The sequence below is a fragment of the Phyllostomus hastatus genome, unplaced genomic scaffold (assembly GCF_019186645.2).
Source record: "Phyllostomus hastatus isolate PE091 unplaced genomic scaffold, TTU_PhHast_1.1 phas_scaffold_60, whole genome shotgun sequence".
Taxonomy (NCBI): domain Eukaryota; kingdom Metazoa; phylum Chordata; class Mammalia; order Chiroptera; family Phyllostomidae; genus Phyllostomus; species Phyllostomus hastatus.
The window spans coordinates 16,753,217-16,774,413 of NW_025334038.1; the positions used below are offsets into that span (position 1 = coordinate 16,753,217).

Here is a 21,197-nt window from a genome sequence, read left to right on the forward strand (position 1 = left end):
CAATTGGGGGATGAGCAAAGGGCGTGAATGATGGGGTGGGGATAGGAAGGCTCAAGGAGGATTATCTTGGGTGGTGCTGTCCAAAATGGTAGCCATTTGGCTATCTAAAGTAATTAAAATTAAATAAAGCTCAATATTCAGTCCCTTATTTCAAGTGTTTGATAGTCACATGTAGCCGTTGACTACCATATTGCTCAGTGCAGGTTCTAAATCATTTCCATCATTAGGGAAAGTTCCATTGGAAAATGCTGGTGTGGGACCTTGGCGGTTGTAAGGACTTTGTTTTCTTCCTTCTGAAGTGGCAGTTCCTTTCCTTTCAAGGATGTTACCAGGAAGTTGCATACTTTCTACTTCTATCCCCTTAGAGCTTAACCACGGCCCTTCCTAGCTTCAAGGGAGGCTGGGAAATAGAATGAGCCAGGTGCTCAGCTAAAATTCACATGACCGTCAAAAGAAGAGTTATAAGGGGACACTTAACAGTTTCTGCCACACCCAGGTCTAATGAATCCCCAACATTCTTTTCGCTGCACTGCCCTATTTTGTGTTTGGGAAGAAAATTCTTTGAGAAAACAATCTGGAAATCTCAGCCCAGTAATTTCAAGTTCTGAGACTTAGGAACCAGGTTCAGGAGCAGTTAGCTGTCTGCTCCTCTAGTCTTTTGGGGATCCAGACATCTAGTCCCCCAACTTGTTTGGGGCCTACACACTTGACCTGTGGGTGTCACCTGCCCACTGGTGCAGGCTTGGGGCAAGTCATGAAATCCTGGGCCCTCAGCTAGCTCTCCTCTGGGCTAATTCAGGACGATTACAAAGGAAACTAGGGAAATTTTGTGATTTTTGTTTTTATTTTTCCACTTCCTGTGCCCCCCTCATCTTCAGGGATGCTCCACACAGAGCTGTTGCCTTTATCTCCCCCAGAGCAATAAGGCTCTGATTTCATGCTGTGGTGCTGGTGATTGAGTGGATGTATGGTTGGCAGGGACAGGTGCTGTGGAGAGCAGGAAGCAATCATATGAATACCCCAAATGGTCAAGTCTTGGCATCATGCTTGCAATTTGAGACAGCTGGTAAGGACTCAAGATAATCTTGAGTGGGGGCGTCAAATGAGTGCCTGCCTCAAAAAAATCAGGAGGAGAACACTGGACCTTGATGGGACTTACACATTGGAACTGGTTTTCTATTCTAACAACAATCCTTACCACTTATGTCCCTTTATCTGACAGGCACAGCGGCATGTGCTCTAGGTAGCTTATCTGTGTAATCCTCATGACAATCCTATGAAGCAGGTATTGTCATTATACCCATTTTGCAGGTGAAGAAGTGCAGGCTCCACACAGATGAGAAACTCAGCTAGGATTCAAGTACGGGCCTCTGTGGCTACACGTCCTTATGTTTAGCCAGCACAACCTCTGCTAGCACCCATTCCCCCCACCTATATCAGCTGGCCACCCTCTCATCAGCTAAACCCTTCATGTCTCACCTGAGCTGCCTCTCACCCCTCCTTCTACCCTGATTAGCCTGTATGGATCCCTGGTTCAGAGGGCCCATGTCCTGTGGGTGTCTGTCCCCATGTCTGTCTGGATTCTGAGCCCCTGACCCCAAGGCTTAAGCAATGGGAGAGGACACAAAAATCTGGCTTAAGCCAAGGCATTTGTCTGGTGTCTGACCTCTGCACTGCAAATGGATGTCAGATGAGTGGCCTATCCTCTCTAAGCCTCAACTTCCTGATCTAGAAAATCAGATAATAATACCTATTATGCTATATTTAATATTGCTGCAATCATTGACCTGGGGAAGCATCACACCTGGAGCAAAGTATGAGCTCAATACGTGGGTCTTTCCCTTATTCCCAGGTATTTTGAAGATCTCAAAATGAAGTGTGTGTTCATGTCCCTGTGTATGTGCATTTGGGGTGTGTGTGTGTGTGTGTCTCCAGTTAATTCCCTAGATTCTCTCTAGGCCTTTGAAACTGGCATTGAGGGAGAGCGAGTCCATCCCAGAACCCCTCTGCTTTTCAAAGGAGAATCAGACAGAGTCTTGGGTGTCCAATACTTTTTTTACAGCTGGCTCACGAATCCACAAAGTCATTTAATTCAGCTTATTTCCTGCCACTCAGCAGGTGAGGGCCTGCTGGAAGATAGGGCCAGGGTATTCCCCCTGCACCAGGTGGGGAAGGGGGGGCAAACACCCCATCCAAGAGGGGCACAGGCTCTGATTGCTCTCAGACTTTGCAAATAATGTGCTGTGCGGATCCAGCCTGACTGAGGGTGACATTGGTCCGTGATGGGAGGTGGAGCAGGAGGCAGAGCTGGGGGAGAGAAAGGGTTAGAGAGCGAGGTGTAAAATGGCTCTCACACCTAGAATGGTCAGGTGCCAGCAGAGAGACCCAAACCAACTCAGAAACACAACTTGAGTTCACACAACCCCATCCTTTCCCCTCCCCAGAACATACCTTCTTGAGCAATTCCAGGGAGCTGGAATCATAGGGTGAATTCGCAAGATAGGAATACTTCAGCTTCAGTTGCAGAGTCATTCCTGGCCCTAAGGATCCAGAGGTACAACTTAGGACCCAGCTACCAGGGCTGGGGACGGGGGCACCCCTCCTGCCTCACCCCCACCTGATTCCCTCTTCCCAAAAGCCCATTCACACCCTCTCAGGACAGAGTTCACTCCTGAATTCTGGGGAGCTCAGGACTCGGGTGCCTCTGTCTCTCTCTCTCCCCTTCTTGGCCTCTTCTTGCCATGAGGACCCTTGTGTCCAGCTCTCTAGCCCTCACCTGTTCCATGTGAGCTGCCAAGGAAGGTCAGGAGGAGGAAGAGGGTCAGTCCGGTCCCCATTGTGGCCACCTCACTTCTTGATGGACAGAAGAGATGTCTGAAGCACCCCCTGGTCTCTCCTTACCCAGCCTACCTTTCTACAGCCAATCCTTAGTGCAGGCATTTGAGGGGAAATGGGAGGGGGAAGCTGGGTAACTGGACTTTCCAGTTCTCCCAACATGACTTTGAGGAACCAGGAGAGGGCCATTCACTGGGCGGCTAGAGAAAACAGTGGGTGGTCCCTCTTCATTCATCCCCCATGGGTGCTTGGACCTGCAGAGAGGGAAGTGGTGGAGGTGTCCCTCCTGCAGATGTCCAGACCCCACCCAGGCCAGGGCCTCTCATTGCTCTTTAGGGATTAATTATTAACTACAATTAATTTCCGTCTTTCAGGCCAGCGAATGGCTCAGGAATGTGGGCCCAAAAGGGAGGGGTGGATTAAGTCAAGTTTCTTCCTAAACCTAGGTGTCATGCTCCCCCAGTCACAGTGTCTTTCTAGGAGAAAAATCTGGGTAATGTGAAACGTTCATCTTTGAATGTTTTTAGTTGCTCCACAACATCCCACACACGCAGGTGGTGACATGGGTTTTAACAAATCCTCTTCTTTTTTTACTTTTTGTGTTCAGGCAAAAGGGGATTCTCTCATCTACTCATCCATTTAGTCACAGGCCCTCAGAATGGCAAACACAGGACAGATGTGTAGAGGAAAGTTTGGGGCTCATCTTTCTTTAAACACTAGGAAATATGTCCCAGAGAGGGTAAATGACTAGGGTCACACAGTCAGTAGCAGAGAGATTAGAACTCATCCCTTATAATGCCAGACACACCAGACACACAGACAAGATCGACAAACCAGTCACATCAGCCCCTGGAACACACAAAGTAACATCTTCCCATCTGCTTCTGTGTGTAACATCTCCCCTCTCCCTCTGAAAACCAGAGGGCCCAAGCACAGAAGAATGGAGGCAGAGATGGAGGGAGATGTTGTCTCCACCATCAATGGGACTCCCAGACTTGCAGAGAGGAGTAGATGGACAGAAAGATTAGCAGGCCCAGCAGGTAGGAGCAGTGGGCACAAGGTGGAAAGATGCATCTGAGTCTTCTTTTTTTTAATTTGTATTTTTAAATTTGTTTTTTGTTTTTCTTATTTGAGTCTTCCTAAGAGGAGAGGGGAGCACCCCTGTGTCTTTCCCTTTCTAGGTAATCATAGCTGACACTGTGTGCTAGGCATGTTAGAAACATCTCCTTTAATGCTCATCACACCCCTTTACACTAGGGGCTAGATCACCTTGTTGTAGGAGTGAAGACACATCTGAGTTGCTACACAGTTGGGAAGTGGTGGGTTCAGGGCAGACAGGCTCCAGAGGGGGCTCTGAACTTCTGCAATACACTGTCCCTGAACACAATGTGGTCTTCCCTGCTGCTCCTCTTGTTCACCAAAGGAATGGAAAATGTTGGGGCTGGAGCCATCTGGATGAGGGTGGTTCAGGTCCTACCCTGTCCTGGGTTTCCCTTCCCCAAGCCATGGTGTCTTCCAGCCCTACCAAGCACCCAATTCCTACTTCTTCTAGAGACCCATATGTCCTCATCCTCAACAGTTGTACTCCTAGCATCAATAGGAGGACCTGGGAATAGGACACCTGGTCCTCTCCCTTTCAGGAGGGTATGGGTGGGGAACTGACTCAGGCCTGGGGGGCAGGTCCTAGTCTGGGAAGAACCAGGTAAGAAGCTGGGAAGAGGGCCAGGTAGGGCATCTTCAGGCTCTTACTGCCCCCCTCACCCATGCTTCCTAGGATCAGGCCGGGACAGGTTAATCCTCTGGGGACAGCTTGCTGACCTCTCTGTATATGGGGATCCTGGTGTTGATGGAGGTCCTGGCACACCTAGCTCTCCAGAGGCATGTAATGGGCCTCTGAGCCTTTTAAAAAGCCCTGACAATGGGTCTGGAAAGACACCTAGGCAGGCACCGTAGATGCCGTGCTAGTGCTGCTTGTGGGTCTGAAGGCCTTTGCCACACACAGTGAGCATGGACTCAAAGTGGTGCTGTGTGGTGGGGTGAAGACCCAGGGATGTGGTCGACTCTTCTAACCTGATCATTTGTTCTTTTCCAACAGCTCAGCTGCCCCATTAAGGACCACTACAGCTGGGTGCATCCCCACTATCTGTGACAATCTCTTCTATCTCTGGGGGTGTCTCGACAGGTCTCCCCTCTGTCTCTGGGGGTTTCCCTTCTACTTTCGGGGATCTCCCCACTGTCTCTGTCTATCTCCCCTGTATCTCTGGGTGTCTTCCCTCTACTTTCTCTGGGGGTCTTCACACTGTCTCTGGGGGTCTCCCTTCTGTTTCTGGGGGTCTTTCCTCTGTCTTTGTGGGTCTCCCCTCTCTCTCTGGGAATGTCCCCACCATCTCAAAGAGTATCCCCACCACATCTGTGAGTTTCTCAACAATTTGTTCAACCTCTGAGTATTTTCCCAGTTATCCTCAGACTTTAGCTCCGACCATTTCTGGGAACACTTCAGGACCATTCTCAGCGGCACCAGGTGATATTTCTGTTGCTCAATCCATCCTTGAAGGACTTGTTTTTTTAGTGTGGCCTGAAGCTGTGAGTGGGGGCATCTGTGCTTAGTTGGCAGCATCAGTCGGCAGTCGGCAGCTCCCCAGAGCCTCATGAAGCAGAGCCCTGGCATTGGTGGCTGCACAAGGGCCCCTTCCTGCTTTTCGGTTTCTTGGCTTTTTCTCTGTGGTTAGTACCTTTTGTATCCTGCCTAAGACCTTCTCTTTCTTACTTCAAGGTCATGAAAATATTCTCGAACATGTTATTCCAGAAGCTTTATTATTTTAGTTTTTAAATTTAAGCCTATGACCTATCTCACACTAATTTCTGTGTATGGATGTGGGGAGGCTCCGCCCACAGAGCCCCCATCTGCCATGGATGAGAACAAGTCTACCAAGACATGATCTGCTTGCGAAGGAAAGGTGGCCAATCTCTCAAAGGAGAAGGGCCAAGAGCCTTTTCCTCAATGGCCTTTTATTGGGTTCATTTGCACAAGAATACAGGTAAAGCTCATTAATCATTGTCAGGCAGTAAGGATTAAACAATAGATAACAAAGAACTCTGAGGGTCTATTTTGAGTCAGGGTCTGATAGCTAAAGAGCTATAAAACTTTTGAGGAACAAACTCACTTCTTGCTTGGACCCTTATTTAATTGACAGCATTCTAAACAAAGCAGGTTTCACAGGATTTTAAATATTCTTTCTTAGGCCTGATTGCCTGCACTGCCCTCTGTCATTGTCTCAGGCTTAAGTCAGGCAGGGGTAGTAAGACAACCAAGAGATTAGGAGACTTCTTGCAGACAGAATGAGGACTCAGGCTTTGTCAAAGCCGAGGGGTGAGGGTCCATCACCCCCTTTTGCTATACACCCCCAAAGTCCTTCCTTGGGGGCCTCCCATGTGATCATGCCTGGCTTAGGTCATCCCCCACTTTGGGGAATCTTACCCGTCATTGGCTAACTGACCAAGCATTGGGGGCCAGTTATGGGTGAAGTAAAAGGAACAGAAGCAGAGCTTCTGCCAGGGAGATAAGCTTTGTCTCTCCTTAGTGGCTTCTGGTCCAAAGGTCGCCCACTCAGCCTTAGCCATGGGGGGGTTACAGCTTCTGAAACCAGGCAGAGTGGTTCAACATGTGGAGTGAGATAGACGTCAAGTCCAATTTTGCCCTTTCTGGTTAATCAGTTGCTCCAGAACCATTTATTTCCAAGACTGTTGGTCATTCTCCACCATTGCATTGTGTGAGTACCTTTATTGAAAATCAAGTGACCATGATGTGCGGTCTGGACTTGATTCTGCTCTCTCATTTGTCTGCCCTGGCTCCTGTGCCACAGGGCTCTGTACCTCAGCTCTGCAGCAAGTCTGCTGAGCCTGTAGTATGAGTCCTCCACTTCTGTTTCTCTTTCAGATTGCTTTGGCTGTTCTCAGACTTTTCATCTTTATAGAATCAGTCCATCAAATCTGCCAAAGACTTAGGTTCAAACCCTTGAAAAGCCCCTCCATTGAGATTCTGCTCCCAAGAGAATAGGAGAGAACTCCACAAAGAAATGTGGTCTTAGAGTCACAGAAACATGAGCAACATAGAAGGAAAGGTGGAAAGTTGGGGAATGGGGGTTGAGGTCTCACCTGCCTCAGTCACTGTGTCTTTACCCCTCAGGCCCGACACCTCAGGAGAAGGGCTTTGTTCCAGACTGGGCCATTGTGTTGATCATGGTCACTGTGGTGGCAGCAATTATCAGCTTACTGTATAGTATCAAGATGGTAAGTGAAGCTGTGGTCTAAATGCATGGGTCTTCAGGCCAGTGGGGCTGGGACCTGTACCCCAACACTCTGACAAGCACAGGGGCTTTAGGGAGGATGGCTGTTTACACACTTAGAGAGGATATAGGGGGAAAAGGAACCCTAGTTCTGGTGGCTGGGAGACACTGACCAGGCAGAAATGGGGGCTTGGGAACACTGACAGAGAGGCTGGGGAGTGCTGGAGGCTCATCAGCTTACAGCTAAGTTCAGCTCTTGGCCATGAAGAATCAGCTCCGTGGAGCCACAGGTTGAATCCTGGCTCTGACATTATATCTGGGTGACCTTGTACAAGTTACTTAAACTCTCTGTGTTCTAGATTTCTCATTACTACTACTAATACTTAATACTTAACTAACACTTACTATGTGTCAGGTGCTGTACCTATTTTAGTTCCTAGCAAACCTATGGTATAGGTATTATTATTACCCCTTGTTGTAGAGATGAGGTAATTGAATCTTGGATAAAATGAGAATGATAGTATCCATCTCAAAGGCTATTGTAGGATGAAATGAGCTTATATGCACATAAGGCACTTAGGTGCTTGGCACACAGTAAGGGCTCAGTAAATTAGCATTACTGTTTTTTGCTGGAAGAGGAGCACTGAGAGTGGCAGTGGTCCATGTTCCTGGTGCTTCGGTTAACCCATCCTATCCCCCTTCATCTCACTGGCCTGCCAGTTCTACAAAGAGATGAGTGTGGGGAGTGGCTGTGGCTCTGTGACCCCTTCCAGCTGCCATCAGAAGGCCATCAGGCAGCACTTCTCTGCCAAGTGAAGGGGTGGAAGCACGATAGTGAACACCCCTCCTCTTTGGCCTTTCTACTTTCTTCCCTAAACAGACTCATTCCAAAAAACAAACAAAAACCCAAACAAACAAAAGAAAAACAAACCCAGAGAGGCAGACAACAAATTGGTGGTTACCAGAGGGGCTGCAATTGGGGGAAGGGTGAATCAGGTAAAGGAGTCAGTTTGTCAGGTGATAGGTAGAAACTAGAGTTTTGGTGGTGAGCATGCTGTGGTATATACAGATGTGGAATTGTAATTGTATATCTGAAACTTATGTAATGTTATAAACCAATATCTCAACTAAAAAAACTGGGGACAATTAAGAACCACCCCCACCCCTGCCCAAAAAAAGAAAAAAACATAGCCAGCCTTCCATTCTGGCTGACGAGGTCTGTTTCCTGTGGGTCAATTGCTCTGTGGCCATGGGCCCCACCGGTCTCTTCCCACAATGGAGTAAGGGGAAGTCCATGGTTTGGTCCTGTGGCCAGCCTGCCATCTGCTGCCTTACCTCTCTGACACAGTGTCCTCACCTATGAAGGGAAGGACCAGCACTACTAGATGGTCTTTGGGTCTTCCAGCTCTGAGGGAGTCTTTGCCCCTTACACTTCCTCCCCATTCCCACCCTCTTCCCCAACTATTAGAGACACCTCTTAGCTGAAGATACTTTGCTTGGGTCTTCAGGAGACATGAGGGGGTTTCCCCTCCCCATCCCTTTCCATATGGAGCCCCTCTGGGCTAGCTCCTGGCCTTCCCAAGACCCCCGATTCTCTCAACTTCAGACAGTGAGGAGCCCTGCTCTCTGATGCCCCCTGGACACTCTGGGTGAGTGCTGAGTAAAACAGCATCCCTTCCACTGGTCTCCATTTGCCTAAGTTCGTGGGCTTTGCCATCCGGCAGGCACTAATCATTTCTGGCCTCTCCAGTGCTGTGACCTTTGGCGAGTCCTTTCCTGATCTAAGGTTGACATTGCTAACCTCATAGGTTATAGCAAGATAAAGTGCTCAGCACGTTCTTTGGTACATAGCAATACTCGAAGGTCACTGGCTGGTAGGGCTGTTTTGTGACCAGACCCTTCGCCTATAGCTCAGATACAACAGCCTGCCTTCAGGTATCTCTACCCCAGATGCTGGGTCCTCTGGGGAGGTTATGGCTAAAAAGAAGGGGGGTATTCATTCACAAAATGAGATTCCCACCCTTAGCACTATTGACAAATGAGGGTTGGAGAGTCCTTTGTTGTGGAGACTGGTGGGTGCATTATGGGATGTGTAGCAGCATCTCTCTCTTCTGCCTGCTAGATGCTAGGAGCAGCCCCATCCAGGTTGTGACAAGAATGTCTGTAGACATTGCCAAATGTCCCTGGGGTTGCGGGGTGGGTGGGGACGTGGGGAGCGAAACTGCTCTTCCTAGGTCCCTGGGGAAAGGCTGGAGTAGAAAACTAGTGGAAAGCGGGCTTCCAGTCATTCTTGAGTCCAGGTGGAACTACAGGGGACCCCACGTCTGCCTCAGGTCCCCATCCTGCAGGAGGCATTGCCCAGTTCTGAATAGTCAGTCTTGGCCTGACTCCATTGAGCCTCATTAATCTCCCATTAATCACATTAATGAGCAATTGGCTTATTCTCTTCTTCCCACCCATTCCAGCCCTGCCCAGGGCCCTGGAACTAGTCACACCGAGTAATGAAAGGAATTCACATGATTAGCCCCCTAGTCCTCCCCACCCTCCCATGAGCTGCACTGCCCCAGGCCCTGGCCTCTTGCCCTCTATGTCCTGGCCCTCTCTGCCTGTGTGCCTGTGCCCTCCCCAGCAAGGGCAATGACCCGCCTGGGCTTCCACTCCATTTGGCCCACCAAACACTTACTGATTGCTGTGAGCCAGACACTGTGCCAGGCACTAAGGAGGCAGCAGTGACCAAGGCAAAGACCTTGTCTGATAGATGCTGACTTTCCACGAGGAGACCCACTGTAAATACACTGAAGTGAGCAATGGGTGGTGCTGGAGACACCTGGACCTCCAGTCTGCCTTTCCTCAGTCCCCGCAGTCTGTCCTTCCTCCACCTCAGCCCCAGTATGGACAGTCTCTGAGCTAAGGCTTGCTTCAGGCAAGGGTACAGGAAGGAAGGAAGGGGGAGGCTGGAGGATCCTAGACATGAGGGGTCTGCATTTCTGTGTAGGGGTAGATGGAGTCTGAGGTGGGAGAGGGGAAAGGGCATGGGTGTCAAAGATCTCTCTTCAGTGTCTCTGGTTAGCCTAGACCTGTCTTCGTCTGGTGGGGCATGTCCAGTCAGTTCCTGGAGTTCTGTGTCTGTCTTGTCCCTGCAATGGCTCTGCTGTCTCCACATGCTGTGTTCTTTCTGGGCACCTGCCTGCAGGCACCCAGGTCTGCAGTGGTGGGCCATGTGAGGGCTGCCTCTCCTTTGCTCTTTCACCTGACCCCCTCCGGCAGCTCCACCTACAGCAAAAAGAGTGGCCCTGTGTGTGCAAGGGGTGTGGTGAGCTGGGCTGTTGCTCTAGACAGGAGATAGAAGGTACAGCTGGAGAAGAACCAGAATTTGAAACTCCTCTTGTACTGGGCATCTGATCTCCCCCTCCTCGTCTTGCCCAGCCAGAACCCAGTCCTTCTACAACCCACCATCTTCTCCCCCAACCTCAGAATGCTGCTGAAGGTCAGGAGTCTACCTTCCCAGTTTTTTTCCCTCCCCCCAATCCCAGCCCTGGGGCAGGCACCTATGTTCCTGGCTCCCTGACGCAGCAGCTGCGGTCTCCCGTTATCAGAGCAGCGCTGTGGGGTGGGACGGCTCTGTTTGTTCAAGGTTTAGGCCTGAGGGGCCCCAGCCCCCATGATGTCAAACTGGCCCTGTATAAGATGAGAGTACCCCAGCTCTCAGCCTCAAGCAGCTGACCTGCCACCAGCGCCGCCACTGCCATGGCCCAGCCAGCTCACTGTATCCTCTCTGACTTTGGCCTCCAGTACTGCCTCCTCTTCCTTCTAGCTACTCAGGGGACAGGTAAGGTGCCCTCAGAGGCAAAGGAGTCACTTTTACACAGGTGGATAGAAGACAGAGAGGGGTTGTTTCTTAGCAATCATAGAAATGACAGCAGATGAACATGTGGTGGAAAAGGGGGTGGGGACGAACTGCTGCATACAGTTGTCCAGTTGTGCACTGCGCAGGTGTGCCAGCTAAGGGCCATGCTGGCAATGAAATCTAGCTTATGCTTTGCTCTTTGCAGCCATGTAGAGGGGTCTTCTTCTAGTTTGTACACAGCTACTGTGTGGGGAGGCAGGTCTGGGTGGGAGCAGGGACTAAACATGCTCTGAGCTATTCGAGGAACTCAGGTTCTTATGGTACTTCATCTCATTTCATCTCCTCAAATCCTTTGAAGTGGTCAATAATACTCGCTTGTATAGTGAGGAGAGAGACTCAGAAAGGGTAAAGGTATTGCCCAAGCCTCAGAGACAAGCTGGCTTTGGCCACTCCACACACTGCTTGTCACCCTTGGGGCACAAGGTACATTCTCTCCTGAGAGTCCTGTTCTGTGCTGACCTGGGCTCTGCCCTGACTCCAGCCCATTTAATTAATCCACATGTCTATGAAACAAGAAGCACGCTGCCTGGCCAATGCAAATGGTTGGTGGCCTGTAGAGCAGTTACTGTGTGCTAGGCATTGTTTTAGGCACTTCACCCCCGGCGGCTCACTGAGCCCTCATGGCAACTTGAAAAGGGTGTGTGCTTTCGTCTCCACTTTAAAGCTGGGAAACATCCCAGGGCTTTGATGAGAAAATGAATATGGAAAACTGTGATGTACTAAGCAGACCCTACAAGATAAAGTGAAATCACCAAATTAGGTCACTTAGTTAAGAAACTGTTCTGTGACTGAACGCAGGGAAGGGAGATGCCAAACACAGAGGCAGCTTGGCACAGGCCTGAGTGGCTTGGAGGAGGGTCTTCCCAAGGCAGACATGCAAAAATAGACTCAGACAGACTGTCCCTGTAGTGGACAGGGTCATCCACAGTAGTGGCGCTGCTGTTCCCAACCAGGGCCAGGAAAGCTGAGTCTGGCTGCTCTGGGCAGTATTTGGGGAGGGACAGGCAGCAGCTTCTCCTTCCAAGTGTGTGTGACTGAGGGTGACATTAGGGGGAGATTCTCCTTCCCTGAGCACAGGGTTTTGCTGTGGCCAGAGTGGATGTGGTGGGAGTTGGAGGATGGTGGGTGGTGGGGCAGGGCCTGAGGAGCCTTCAGGTTGCCTCTGCTAGGGCTCAGCAGTGCCTTCCGTCTGTGTCCTGACTTGATGGCTTCCTCCCACCTTGAGGGTCTGAAGACAGAGGCTCCAGAGCCACCATCAGCCCCCCCAATTCATGTCCCTTTCCCTGGGGCTGATGTCAGGTGCCACCTGCAGCTGTGCACCACCTGTCGTACCTGTAGGGGCAGAAGGGAATGAATTAACTCCATGCACATTCACTTCTGAGAGACATTTACTCTAGGGCACAGGAGAGGCAGAAGGCAGACTCACAATCTGAATTCCAGAGCAGGACCCTCTGGGTGGGTGGGTGTGATCTGGGAAATGGCCAGCAGGCGTGGGCAGCTGGATGTTCGGGTCCATGGAGTGGTGAGAGGTGGGAGACTTAAGGCTGGGCTGGGGTGGAACCGCATGTGAGCACATGACTGTCCAGCAGAGATGGAAGCTGGGAAGAGGGAATGGTTGGATTCATTTATCTACAGGATCAGTCCACACTCAGACTTAGAGAACTGGACCCTAGGACCCCAGGGTCTGCATGGTGCAGCCTCGGAACCTTAGGGGCAGACTCAGGGTGGCATCATCTTTGAGGGAGCACATGTGGGGCTGGGCTCCTGGGGTCCTGGGGAGACTCCAGAATGGGCATTTTCCTACAGTAAATGTTATTTCATTTAATTTCTATGGCATATATATATTCATTCTAGAAACTGAAAAATAGAAAAAAAAATAGAAAATCTCTCAGTACTTTCTAGTCACCTGGGCAACCATTTCAGTGTATTTCCCTTTAGTCTTTTTTCACTACGTCTATGTTTTAGGTCACATGTTGAGATTCTGTACACATTTAACAAGCATTTAACCACGTCATTGGTAGGACACTAAGAAACACCAGAAGTTGTTGCTTAGGGGAGGCTGCTCTGATGGTAGCCTGTCTACCTTCTTTTCAAAGAAGTGAGTGAAGCATATTGAACATAACTTTAGAATTGTACAGTTTTGATGTTGTGAGATCTGTTTTCATTCTTTTACCCAAGCTAAGTACACATCTCCAGTGTCTTCTGCTAAAGCCAGACTTTCTTCTATGCCTAAACCTTGGTGACCAAAAAGATCCTCTGGAGGCCACTATTGTAGTCAGTGAAATGAATCTCACAGTGAGAAACTCCTAGGGAAATAAAGTTTTTACCAATAGTAGATCTACTGGAGAGAAGAGATGGTTAGTTTGTCCTGGGGTTAGTCTCTGGTTTACTTCACGGCTGGGCCCAGGACCAGGGAACTCTGGAGCTTGACTCATTATAAATGGAGTAGCCATTTTTGAGAGTCAGATTTCATAGGCAATATTTCCACAGCTGTGTGATGTGGATATGAATTTTAAGATCTAATTTGCTGAGTCTAGTTATTGACTGTGTGGCTCTTGTGGTTCAGTGACAACTGGTGTCCCAGAACTGGTAGGCTACAGGTCCTTCACCTTCTTTCCAACTCAGAGGCTTAGCACCTAATATAGCAAAAGTTACTCCTTGATCTTCCAACCTTTGGCGCTCACAATATGTTTTTTTTTCTTAACATGCATAATGAAAGATTGCTGGCAAGGCTTTTGAAGAGTTCATTAGTCTCAAGATATTCTCTCATTCACCCATTCAGCAAATATTTAAGAAGTGCCTGTAATAGGCTAGACATTGTTCTAAGCTGGAGATAGCATTGAACAAACAAATAAAAATCACTGACATTATGGGAATTAAATAATTTATCATCTATTGGAAGAGGCGAGTGCTATGTTGATATGCCCCAAGGGAAGCTGCCTGGCAATGGCTCAAAGGCGCATAGAATAGGTGGGCCAGGCAGGAGGGCTGGGCTGTATCTCTAGCTCCCCTGCTACCAGGAGAACAGGGCAAAGTGTCAAACTGTTTCAAAGACTACAATTCGGATTCAACAAACACTTTAAAGAGTCAACTCCACTCCACTTCCCTCAGTCCTCACACTAAGCTGTTGCAGCTGGCATCACTGTTATAGACAGCTGGGAACATGGAGCTTCAGAGCACTTCAGTGACCTAAGGAGGCGAAGCTGGTGTGGCACCAGCCTGGATCCCAGTCCTGGCCTGCTTTCTTTAGGCAGTGGAGTTGCCACGCTATGCTGTGGCCCACTTGTTTATTCCCTGGCTGGGCATTTATTTACCCCTTATCACATCTAAAAGCATCTGGGGTGTAGAGGAAAGTCTGACTTTGCCAATTACTTAACATCTTTGAACCTCCTTTCCTCACCTGTCAGACTGTAAGATCATACACTCGCCTCACAGGTTTGTAGTGAAGATGAAATAAATAAATGAAGAACAGCATCCTTCAGGGATTCCACAAATGTCCGTGTTCTCCCAGCCCAAAGGGTCTGGGCTGACCTACAAGTTGTGCAGTGTGGCCCTGGGGGCTGGGAGCCCAGAACGTGTGTTCCGTTCTGGTTTAACCTCTTACCTGCCGAGGGTGCTTGGAGTCCCCTGAAATTTGTTTTTTTCATATATAAAAAAGGGAGAATAACAAATAGATCTCAACCTTAAAGGGTTGTTGTGAACAGTAAATGAGTTAGTATACATCCTCCTTTGCAGGACCTGCCTGTCTCACAATCAGTGTTCTTGGTTGACCATTGCTATTGCAGGGATTGTGTGCAAGTCACCATTTCTCCCTGAAACTCAAGTTTCTGGGCTGTAAAATAGGGAAGTTGACAGCTTCTAAGGTGCCTTGTGGGGAGCTGGTAAATCAGTCACCATGGAGGAGAATCCAGAAAGAGACTGTCTGTGAGGCAATAAGTGGAGTACCTGGCTGGAGAAGGGCCCAGTGAGTGAGAGAGCTGCTGCTGCAGAGGGAGTGGGAGAGCAGGGTGGGCACAGTGAAGGAAGCACCTGGCACTTGAGCCCTTTTCTCTCGCCCCAGTGCCATGGCCTTCAGAGATATGGGCTTTTCTACTACCTCTCCCTTCTCCTCCTACCCACATTTCTTTCAAAGACCGAGTCCTCCAGCTCCCAACTGTCCTTGTCAGCAAGGGGCTGGGTGGATTGTGGTTTCCTGAGATTGGGAATGGGTCCAGGTTCTGGTTTCCACCTTGAGCTAACAGAAACTGGAAATGTCAGTTATATAACAACACTATCTCTCATTCTTTGGTGATCTCCTGGCTCTCACTCAGACATCTACTCTGTCCCCATGGGTTGTTTTCCATAGAATTAAGGCTCATATCTGTTTATTGATAGGGGTGTTTTTCCTCACACCCTGTCCTTAAACATAGTGTCTCCCAGAATCCAGCTGCCGTGTTCACTCTTCTCAGGACCCCCAAGCAGATATTTTTTCTTGTGAGAGGGCCACCTGCATCTATCCAAGATGGCCTTAGCTCTGATCTTCCAAGAGGGGGATCCGTGGGGGAACCAAACAGTTGAGTCATCTCATTTACTTCCCTTCACCCAGACTGAACTCCATCATCAAATTGTATAAGTTTCCTGTCCTTCACTCCTCTTCTTATCCTTCTCTCACTCATCACCTGTGTCTACTTACTAACTCTTAAAGGAAATTCTGCAAGAGGTCTGATCTTTAGAGCTGGAATGTTATGGAAAGATGAAGTTTCTAATATTTATTACCTTTCTCATCAGCTCTGTCATGGAAAGGGGACTCCATTCCATTAGCATTATATATATTGTAGAGGAGCACTTGTAGAGCAAAACGCCAGTCAATACCTGCTCTCAAAACTTATGATTTGATAGGCAGGGAAGTGTGGGGAAGCTGACAGGCACACACATAACTGTAATGTCAAGTTGCAGAGAGCAGGAAAAAATAACTAACAAAAAAATTTTTAAGCACTGAGGTAAAACTAGATCTTATTTGCTTGAAAAGATCAGGAAAAATGCCATAAAGATAGAAAGATCTAAAATTTAGAATTGAGAAGTAGATGTGGGGAAGCATGAGGTGAGATTCTTACTGAAGGCACAGCCTGAAAAAACATTCAGAGACAGGAGGTGAGAATGGGGATTAGATATTATAGTATTCTGGGGAGAGCTGGCTGGGGAGATATATTTGGGGTAATAAAGGGACCCCTAGAGAATAAGGTGGTCAGGGAAGCAGGGATGATCATGGAGAAAGTTTCTTACTTGACTCTCTCTTTTTACAGGTGCTAGCACATTTCAAGAATTTCAGAACCCTGGTGAATCCCCAACATCTGATAATTTATCTCCTCCTACACCAAACCTTATTTATACTACTCCCTCTGACCACACTGCTCTTCATTTGGGACACAGCCCTCCAGACCACCCTAAATCTCCGGAAACCCATCAACCTAAACACCACTGCAATGCCACACACCATTTGAGACCAGTTTACAAACCTATAGAGAACTCCAAAAACTTTACAACTCATCATAAAGCTGCTCCCACTTCTGAACAAAACCCCAGCAATCAAGGAAAAGACCCAGTTATCCGGAATGGACGATCTGCTGACTCCAATAACACAGGCAAAAATTTATCTGATGCAACATATCCAACTACAAAACCCACGAGAAAAACAACTTGTCGTCAGACCACAACAAGCATACCAACAGTAAAGACAAATGCCTTCAAAACTCCAACACCCTTGGAAAGTACCATCATTACATTAGACAGTAAGAGCATCACAACTCTTTCCCACCACTCAGTTAAATCAGAAAGCAGCAATAGACTCACATTTTCCTCAGAAAAAAGCACAACATACAAGGCATCAAGAACTACAGAAAAGAAAAAAAAAGTTGATGATCATACAGCACCTGCTAATTACAATACTACAGTAGCTTCAGATAAGACACTGATAAAGACCAGAGAACAAACAAAAGAGACACCAAGAGTCACTGAAAAGAACAAACAAACAACAGTAAAACCTACATACCATGAACAAAAGACCATTTCAGTACATGTAAACACCACAAGAGCTCCAGCAATACCTACAGAACATGGACAACAGAGGACATCAGCCCATGAGAAGATCACAAGAGACCCAGGAATACCTACAAAATATGGACAACAGAGCACATTGGTCCATAAGATCACAGGAACCCCAGCAATGCCTACAGAACATGGAAAACAGAGCACATTGGTCCATGAGATCACAAGAGCCCCGGCAATGCCTACAGAACATGGACAACAGAGCACATTGGTCCATAAGATCACAGGAACCCCAGCAATGCCTACAGAACGCAGAGACCAGAGCACATTGGTCCACAAGATCACAAGAGCCCCAGCAATGCCTACAGAACATGGACAACAGAGCACATTGGTCCATAAGATCACAGGAACCCCAGCAATGCCTACAGAACGCAGAGACCAGAGCACATTGGTCCACAAGATCACAAGAGCCCCAGCAATGCCTACAGAGCACAGACAACAGAGCACATTGGTCCACGAGATCACAAGAGCCCCACCAATGCCCACAGAGCACAGACAACAGAGCACATTGGTCCACGAGATCACAAGAGCCCCACCAATGCCCACAGAGCACAGACAACAGAGCACATTGGTCCACGAGATCACAAGAGCCCCACCAATGCCCACAGAGCACAGACAACAGAGCACATTGGTCCACGAGATCACAAGAGCCCCACCAATGCCCACAGAGCACAGACAACAGAGCACATTGGTCCACGAGATCACAAGAGCCCCACCAATGCCCACAGAGCACAGACAACAGAGCACATTGGTCCACGAGATCACAAGAGCCCCACCAATGCCTACAGAGCACGGACAACAGAGGCACATTGGTCCACGAGATCACAAGAGCCCCACCAATGCCCACAGAGCACAGACAACAGAGCACATTGGTCCATGAGATCACAAGAGCCCCACCAATGCCTACAGAGCACAGACAACAAGGCACATTGGTCCACAAGATCACAAGAGTCCCAGAAATGCCCACAGAACATGGACAGCAGAGCACATTGGTCCATGAGATCACAAGAGTCCCAGAAATGCCTACAGAACATAGACAATGGAGCACATCAGCTCATCAGAAGATCACAGGAGCCCCAGAAATGCCCACAGACCATGGAGAGCAGAGCACATTGGTCCATAAGATCACAAGATCCCCAGCAATGCCTACGGAACACGGACAGCAGAGCACATTGGTCCATGAGATCACAAGAGCCCCAGAGATGCCTACAGAGCACAGACAACAGAGCACATTGGTCCATGAGATCACAAGAGCCCCAGAAATGCCTACAGAACATGGACAGCAGAGCACAACGGTCCATGAGATCACAGGAACCCCAGCAATACCTACAGAACGTAGACAACAGAGCACATTGGTCCATGAGCTCACAAGAGTCCCAGAAACGCCTACAGAACACAGACAACAGGGCACATTGGTCCACGAGATCACTAGAGTCCCAGCAATGCCTACAGAACACAGAGACCAGAGCACATTGGTCCATGAGATCACAAGAGTCCCAACAATGCCTATAGAACATAGACAATGGAGCACATCAGCTCATGAGAAGATCACAAGAGCCCCAGAAATGCCCACAGACCATGGACAGCAGAGCACATTGGTCCCTGAGATCACAAGAGTCCCAGAAATGCCTACAGAACATAGACAATGGAGCACATCAGCTCATCAGAAGATCACAAGAGCCCCAGCAATGCCTACAGAACATGGACAACAGAGCACATTGGTCCATGAGATCACAAGAGTCCCAACAATGCCTACAGAACATAGACAATGGAGCACATCAGCTCATGAGAAGATCACAAGAGCCCCAGAAATGCCCACAGACCAGGGACAACAGAGCACATTGGTCCATGAGATCACAACAGCCCCAGCAATGCCTACAGAACACAGACAGCAGAGCACATTGGTCCATGAGATCACAAGAGCCCCAGCAATGCCTACAGACCAGGGACAACAGAGCACATTGGTCCATGAGATCACAACAGCCCCAGAAATGCCTACAGAACACAGACAGCAGAGCACATTGGTCCATGAGATCACAAGACCTCCATCAATGCTTACAGAACATGGACAATGGAGCACATCAGCTCATGAGAAGATCACAAGAGCTCCAGCAACATCTACAGAACATGAACAGGAGAGCACATTGGCCCATAAGAAGGTCACGAGAGGCTCAAGTGAGACTACAGAACACCAACTGAAGACTACTGTGGCCACAGAGCCAACCAGAGGAGCCTCAGGAAAGCCTATAGTACACACAAAGAAGACCACATCTCCCAAAGGGAAGACCACACCAATTCCAGCAAAGCCTACAGAAAACCCGACAAGAAACACAGCTGATACAGAGACTATTAGATCTCCAGTCAAGGTCACAGGAGACCAGTCTATCACTACTTCCTCTCCTTATCCAAAAAGAACTGAGGTTACCCCTCAGCTGCCCATTGGCTCTTTTACACTTTCCACATTTAGCATGGAGTTGAGTTCTGTCATGTCAGAAGCCCCAGTCAACAAGAGCCATCCACACCAGAACAAAGATAGCTCACAAGGAGGTCTCCATGTTGGAGAGGTGGGGAAGGATGATTCATTCCCTCCATGGGCCATAGTTATTGTGGTCCTGGTGGCTGTGATTCTCCTGCTGGTGTTCCTTGGCCTGATCTTCCTGGTAAGGAATAGGGATGCTCCAGGGTAATGGACCCATGGGACAGGGGATTGAGGAGAGGTTATTGATCAGAACTAGATGGAATAATGACTCTAGCAGAAGAGGCATGGGGGTTGGCAATAGAGGGGCAGTGGCAGTGAAAACTATGCAAAAGACAATAGATGCATAGGACATGACATGTAGAATTGAGGGAAGGCCATGGATCAGGAAAAAAGGTGTAGAAGAGGGAAATTTTGTTAGAAAAGGAAAATAGGACAGAAGAAGTATGAAGAGGTCTGGGACTCTGTATAGCATCAGGGGCTGGAATAAGAATCAAGTTTATATGGCATCTTGGGAAAGAAGCAAGCTGAAGGTCTGGATTAGGGAATAGAAAAGGGCCTGAGATAGGGGTGTTGAGGAAGCAAATGGCATGGCAGATGATACTCATTTCTCCTTCCTCCCAATCCCAGATCTCCCACATGATGCGAACACAACGGGCACTGATTGACAACACTGAGAACAATGACCCAGAGGATGATGATGGGGGCCCCAATTCTTACCCAGTCTACCTGATGGAGCAGCAGACACTTGGTGTGGGCCAGATCCCTTCCCCACGATGATTTTTCAGAAAGCGCCTGCCCTCAGCTCTTCCATGCTCTACCCCTTTCCTGGATGAGGAATTAGACTCACAATTCCTATTTCCTGGACTACAGGAAGGGCAAAGCACTGACAGTTAACAGCATCAGCCCTTTGTCTGTTGTGTTCTTATTGAAACTGGTCAAGGGATGAGGTGATAGCAAGAAGGATGTGAGTTTGAGAGATAGAAAAGAAAGAACCATAATACAAGTGTTCTCTGTGGAAGACAATGGTTGGAGAACAAAAAGATGTGTCCTGGACACTTGGGATGGGGACCAATACAGGACATTGATGCTGGGAGAGCAAGAACAACTAATGGAAGTTTGGAAGCCTCTGAGGGCAATGCCCAGATCTGGCTTGTGAGGTGGGCTTATGAGAAGGGGGAGACTGAGGCCAATCTATATTATTTCCATCTACTGTTATTTAGAGAGTGTGTAAAGAGGCCGGTCTCTGAATTCCCAGCATGGTGGTGGTGGTAGTTGTTGTTCTTTTTCTTCTTCTTCCCCTTCCTCCTCCTCCTCCTCCTTTATCTCTTTCTCCTTCTCTTCCTCCTTCTAATGTAAAAATTGGATCTTAGAAGGAAAACAAGATTTATTTCTTTCTCCATCCTCTCCATTCCCAGCAGAAACAAAAATTCCAGAAAAGATCATAAATATCTCTCATTGAGCTGGTTCTTTTCTCCTCCTCTCAAACCCCTTAGTTTTTCTAAATGTGTATGATGGGCATCCTGCAGGGTTGGCTTGCTGGGTGTGGGTGAATACACAGGATGGATTTTGTTTGGCCTGCAGTCTCATCCATTGATACCCATCCCAG

At 48.5% G+C, this 21,197-nt stretch overlaps 3 protein-coding genes across 3 annotated transcripts; 2 read left to right on the forward strand and 1 right to left on the reverse strand.

Annotated features, from left to right (window-relative positions):
* Positions 1 to 993: 993 nt before the first annotated feature.
* SFTA2 (surfactant associated 2) lies at positions 994 to 3,085 on the reverse strand. The gene is made up of 3 exons (XM_045825927.1): positions 2,777 to 3,085; positions 2,452 to 2,540; positions 994 to 2,307 (listed from the first exon to the last, which is right to left on the reverse strand). The coding sequence occupies exons 1-3, from the start codon at positions 2,835 to 2,837 to the stop codon at positions 2,221 to 2,223; spliced, it is 237 nt and encodes a 78-aa protein (XP_045681883.1). The 5' UTR covers positions 2,838 to 3,085; the 3' UTR covers positions 994 to 2,220.
* A 7,575-nt stretch (positions 3,086 to 10,660) lies between these two features.
* Positions 10,661 to 17,993, forward strand: LOC123810514 (mucin-like protein 3). The gene is made up of 2 exons (XM_045826316.1): positions 10,661 to 10,950; positions 16,311 to 17,993. The coding sequence occupies exons 1-2, from the start codon at positions 10,869 to 10,871 to the stop codon at positions 17,990 to 17,992; spliced, it is 1,764 nt and encodes a 587-aa protein (XP_045682272.1). The 5' UTR covers positions 10,661 to 10,868; the 3' UTR covers position 17,993.
* An 18-nt stretch (positions 17,994 to 18,011) lies between these two features.
* On the forward strand, positions 18,012 to 21,166 carry LOC123810513 (mucin-like protein 3). Its single transcript, XM_045826315.1, has 2 exons — positions 18,012 to 19,772; positions 20,219 to 21,166. The coding sequence occupies exons 1-2, from the start codon at positions 18,012 to 18,014 to the stop codon at positions 20,366 to 20,368; spliced, it is 1,911 nt and encodes a 636-aa protein (XP_045682271.1). The 3' UTR covers positions 20,369 to 21,166.
* Positions 21,167 to 21,197: the final 31 nt, after the last annotated feature.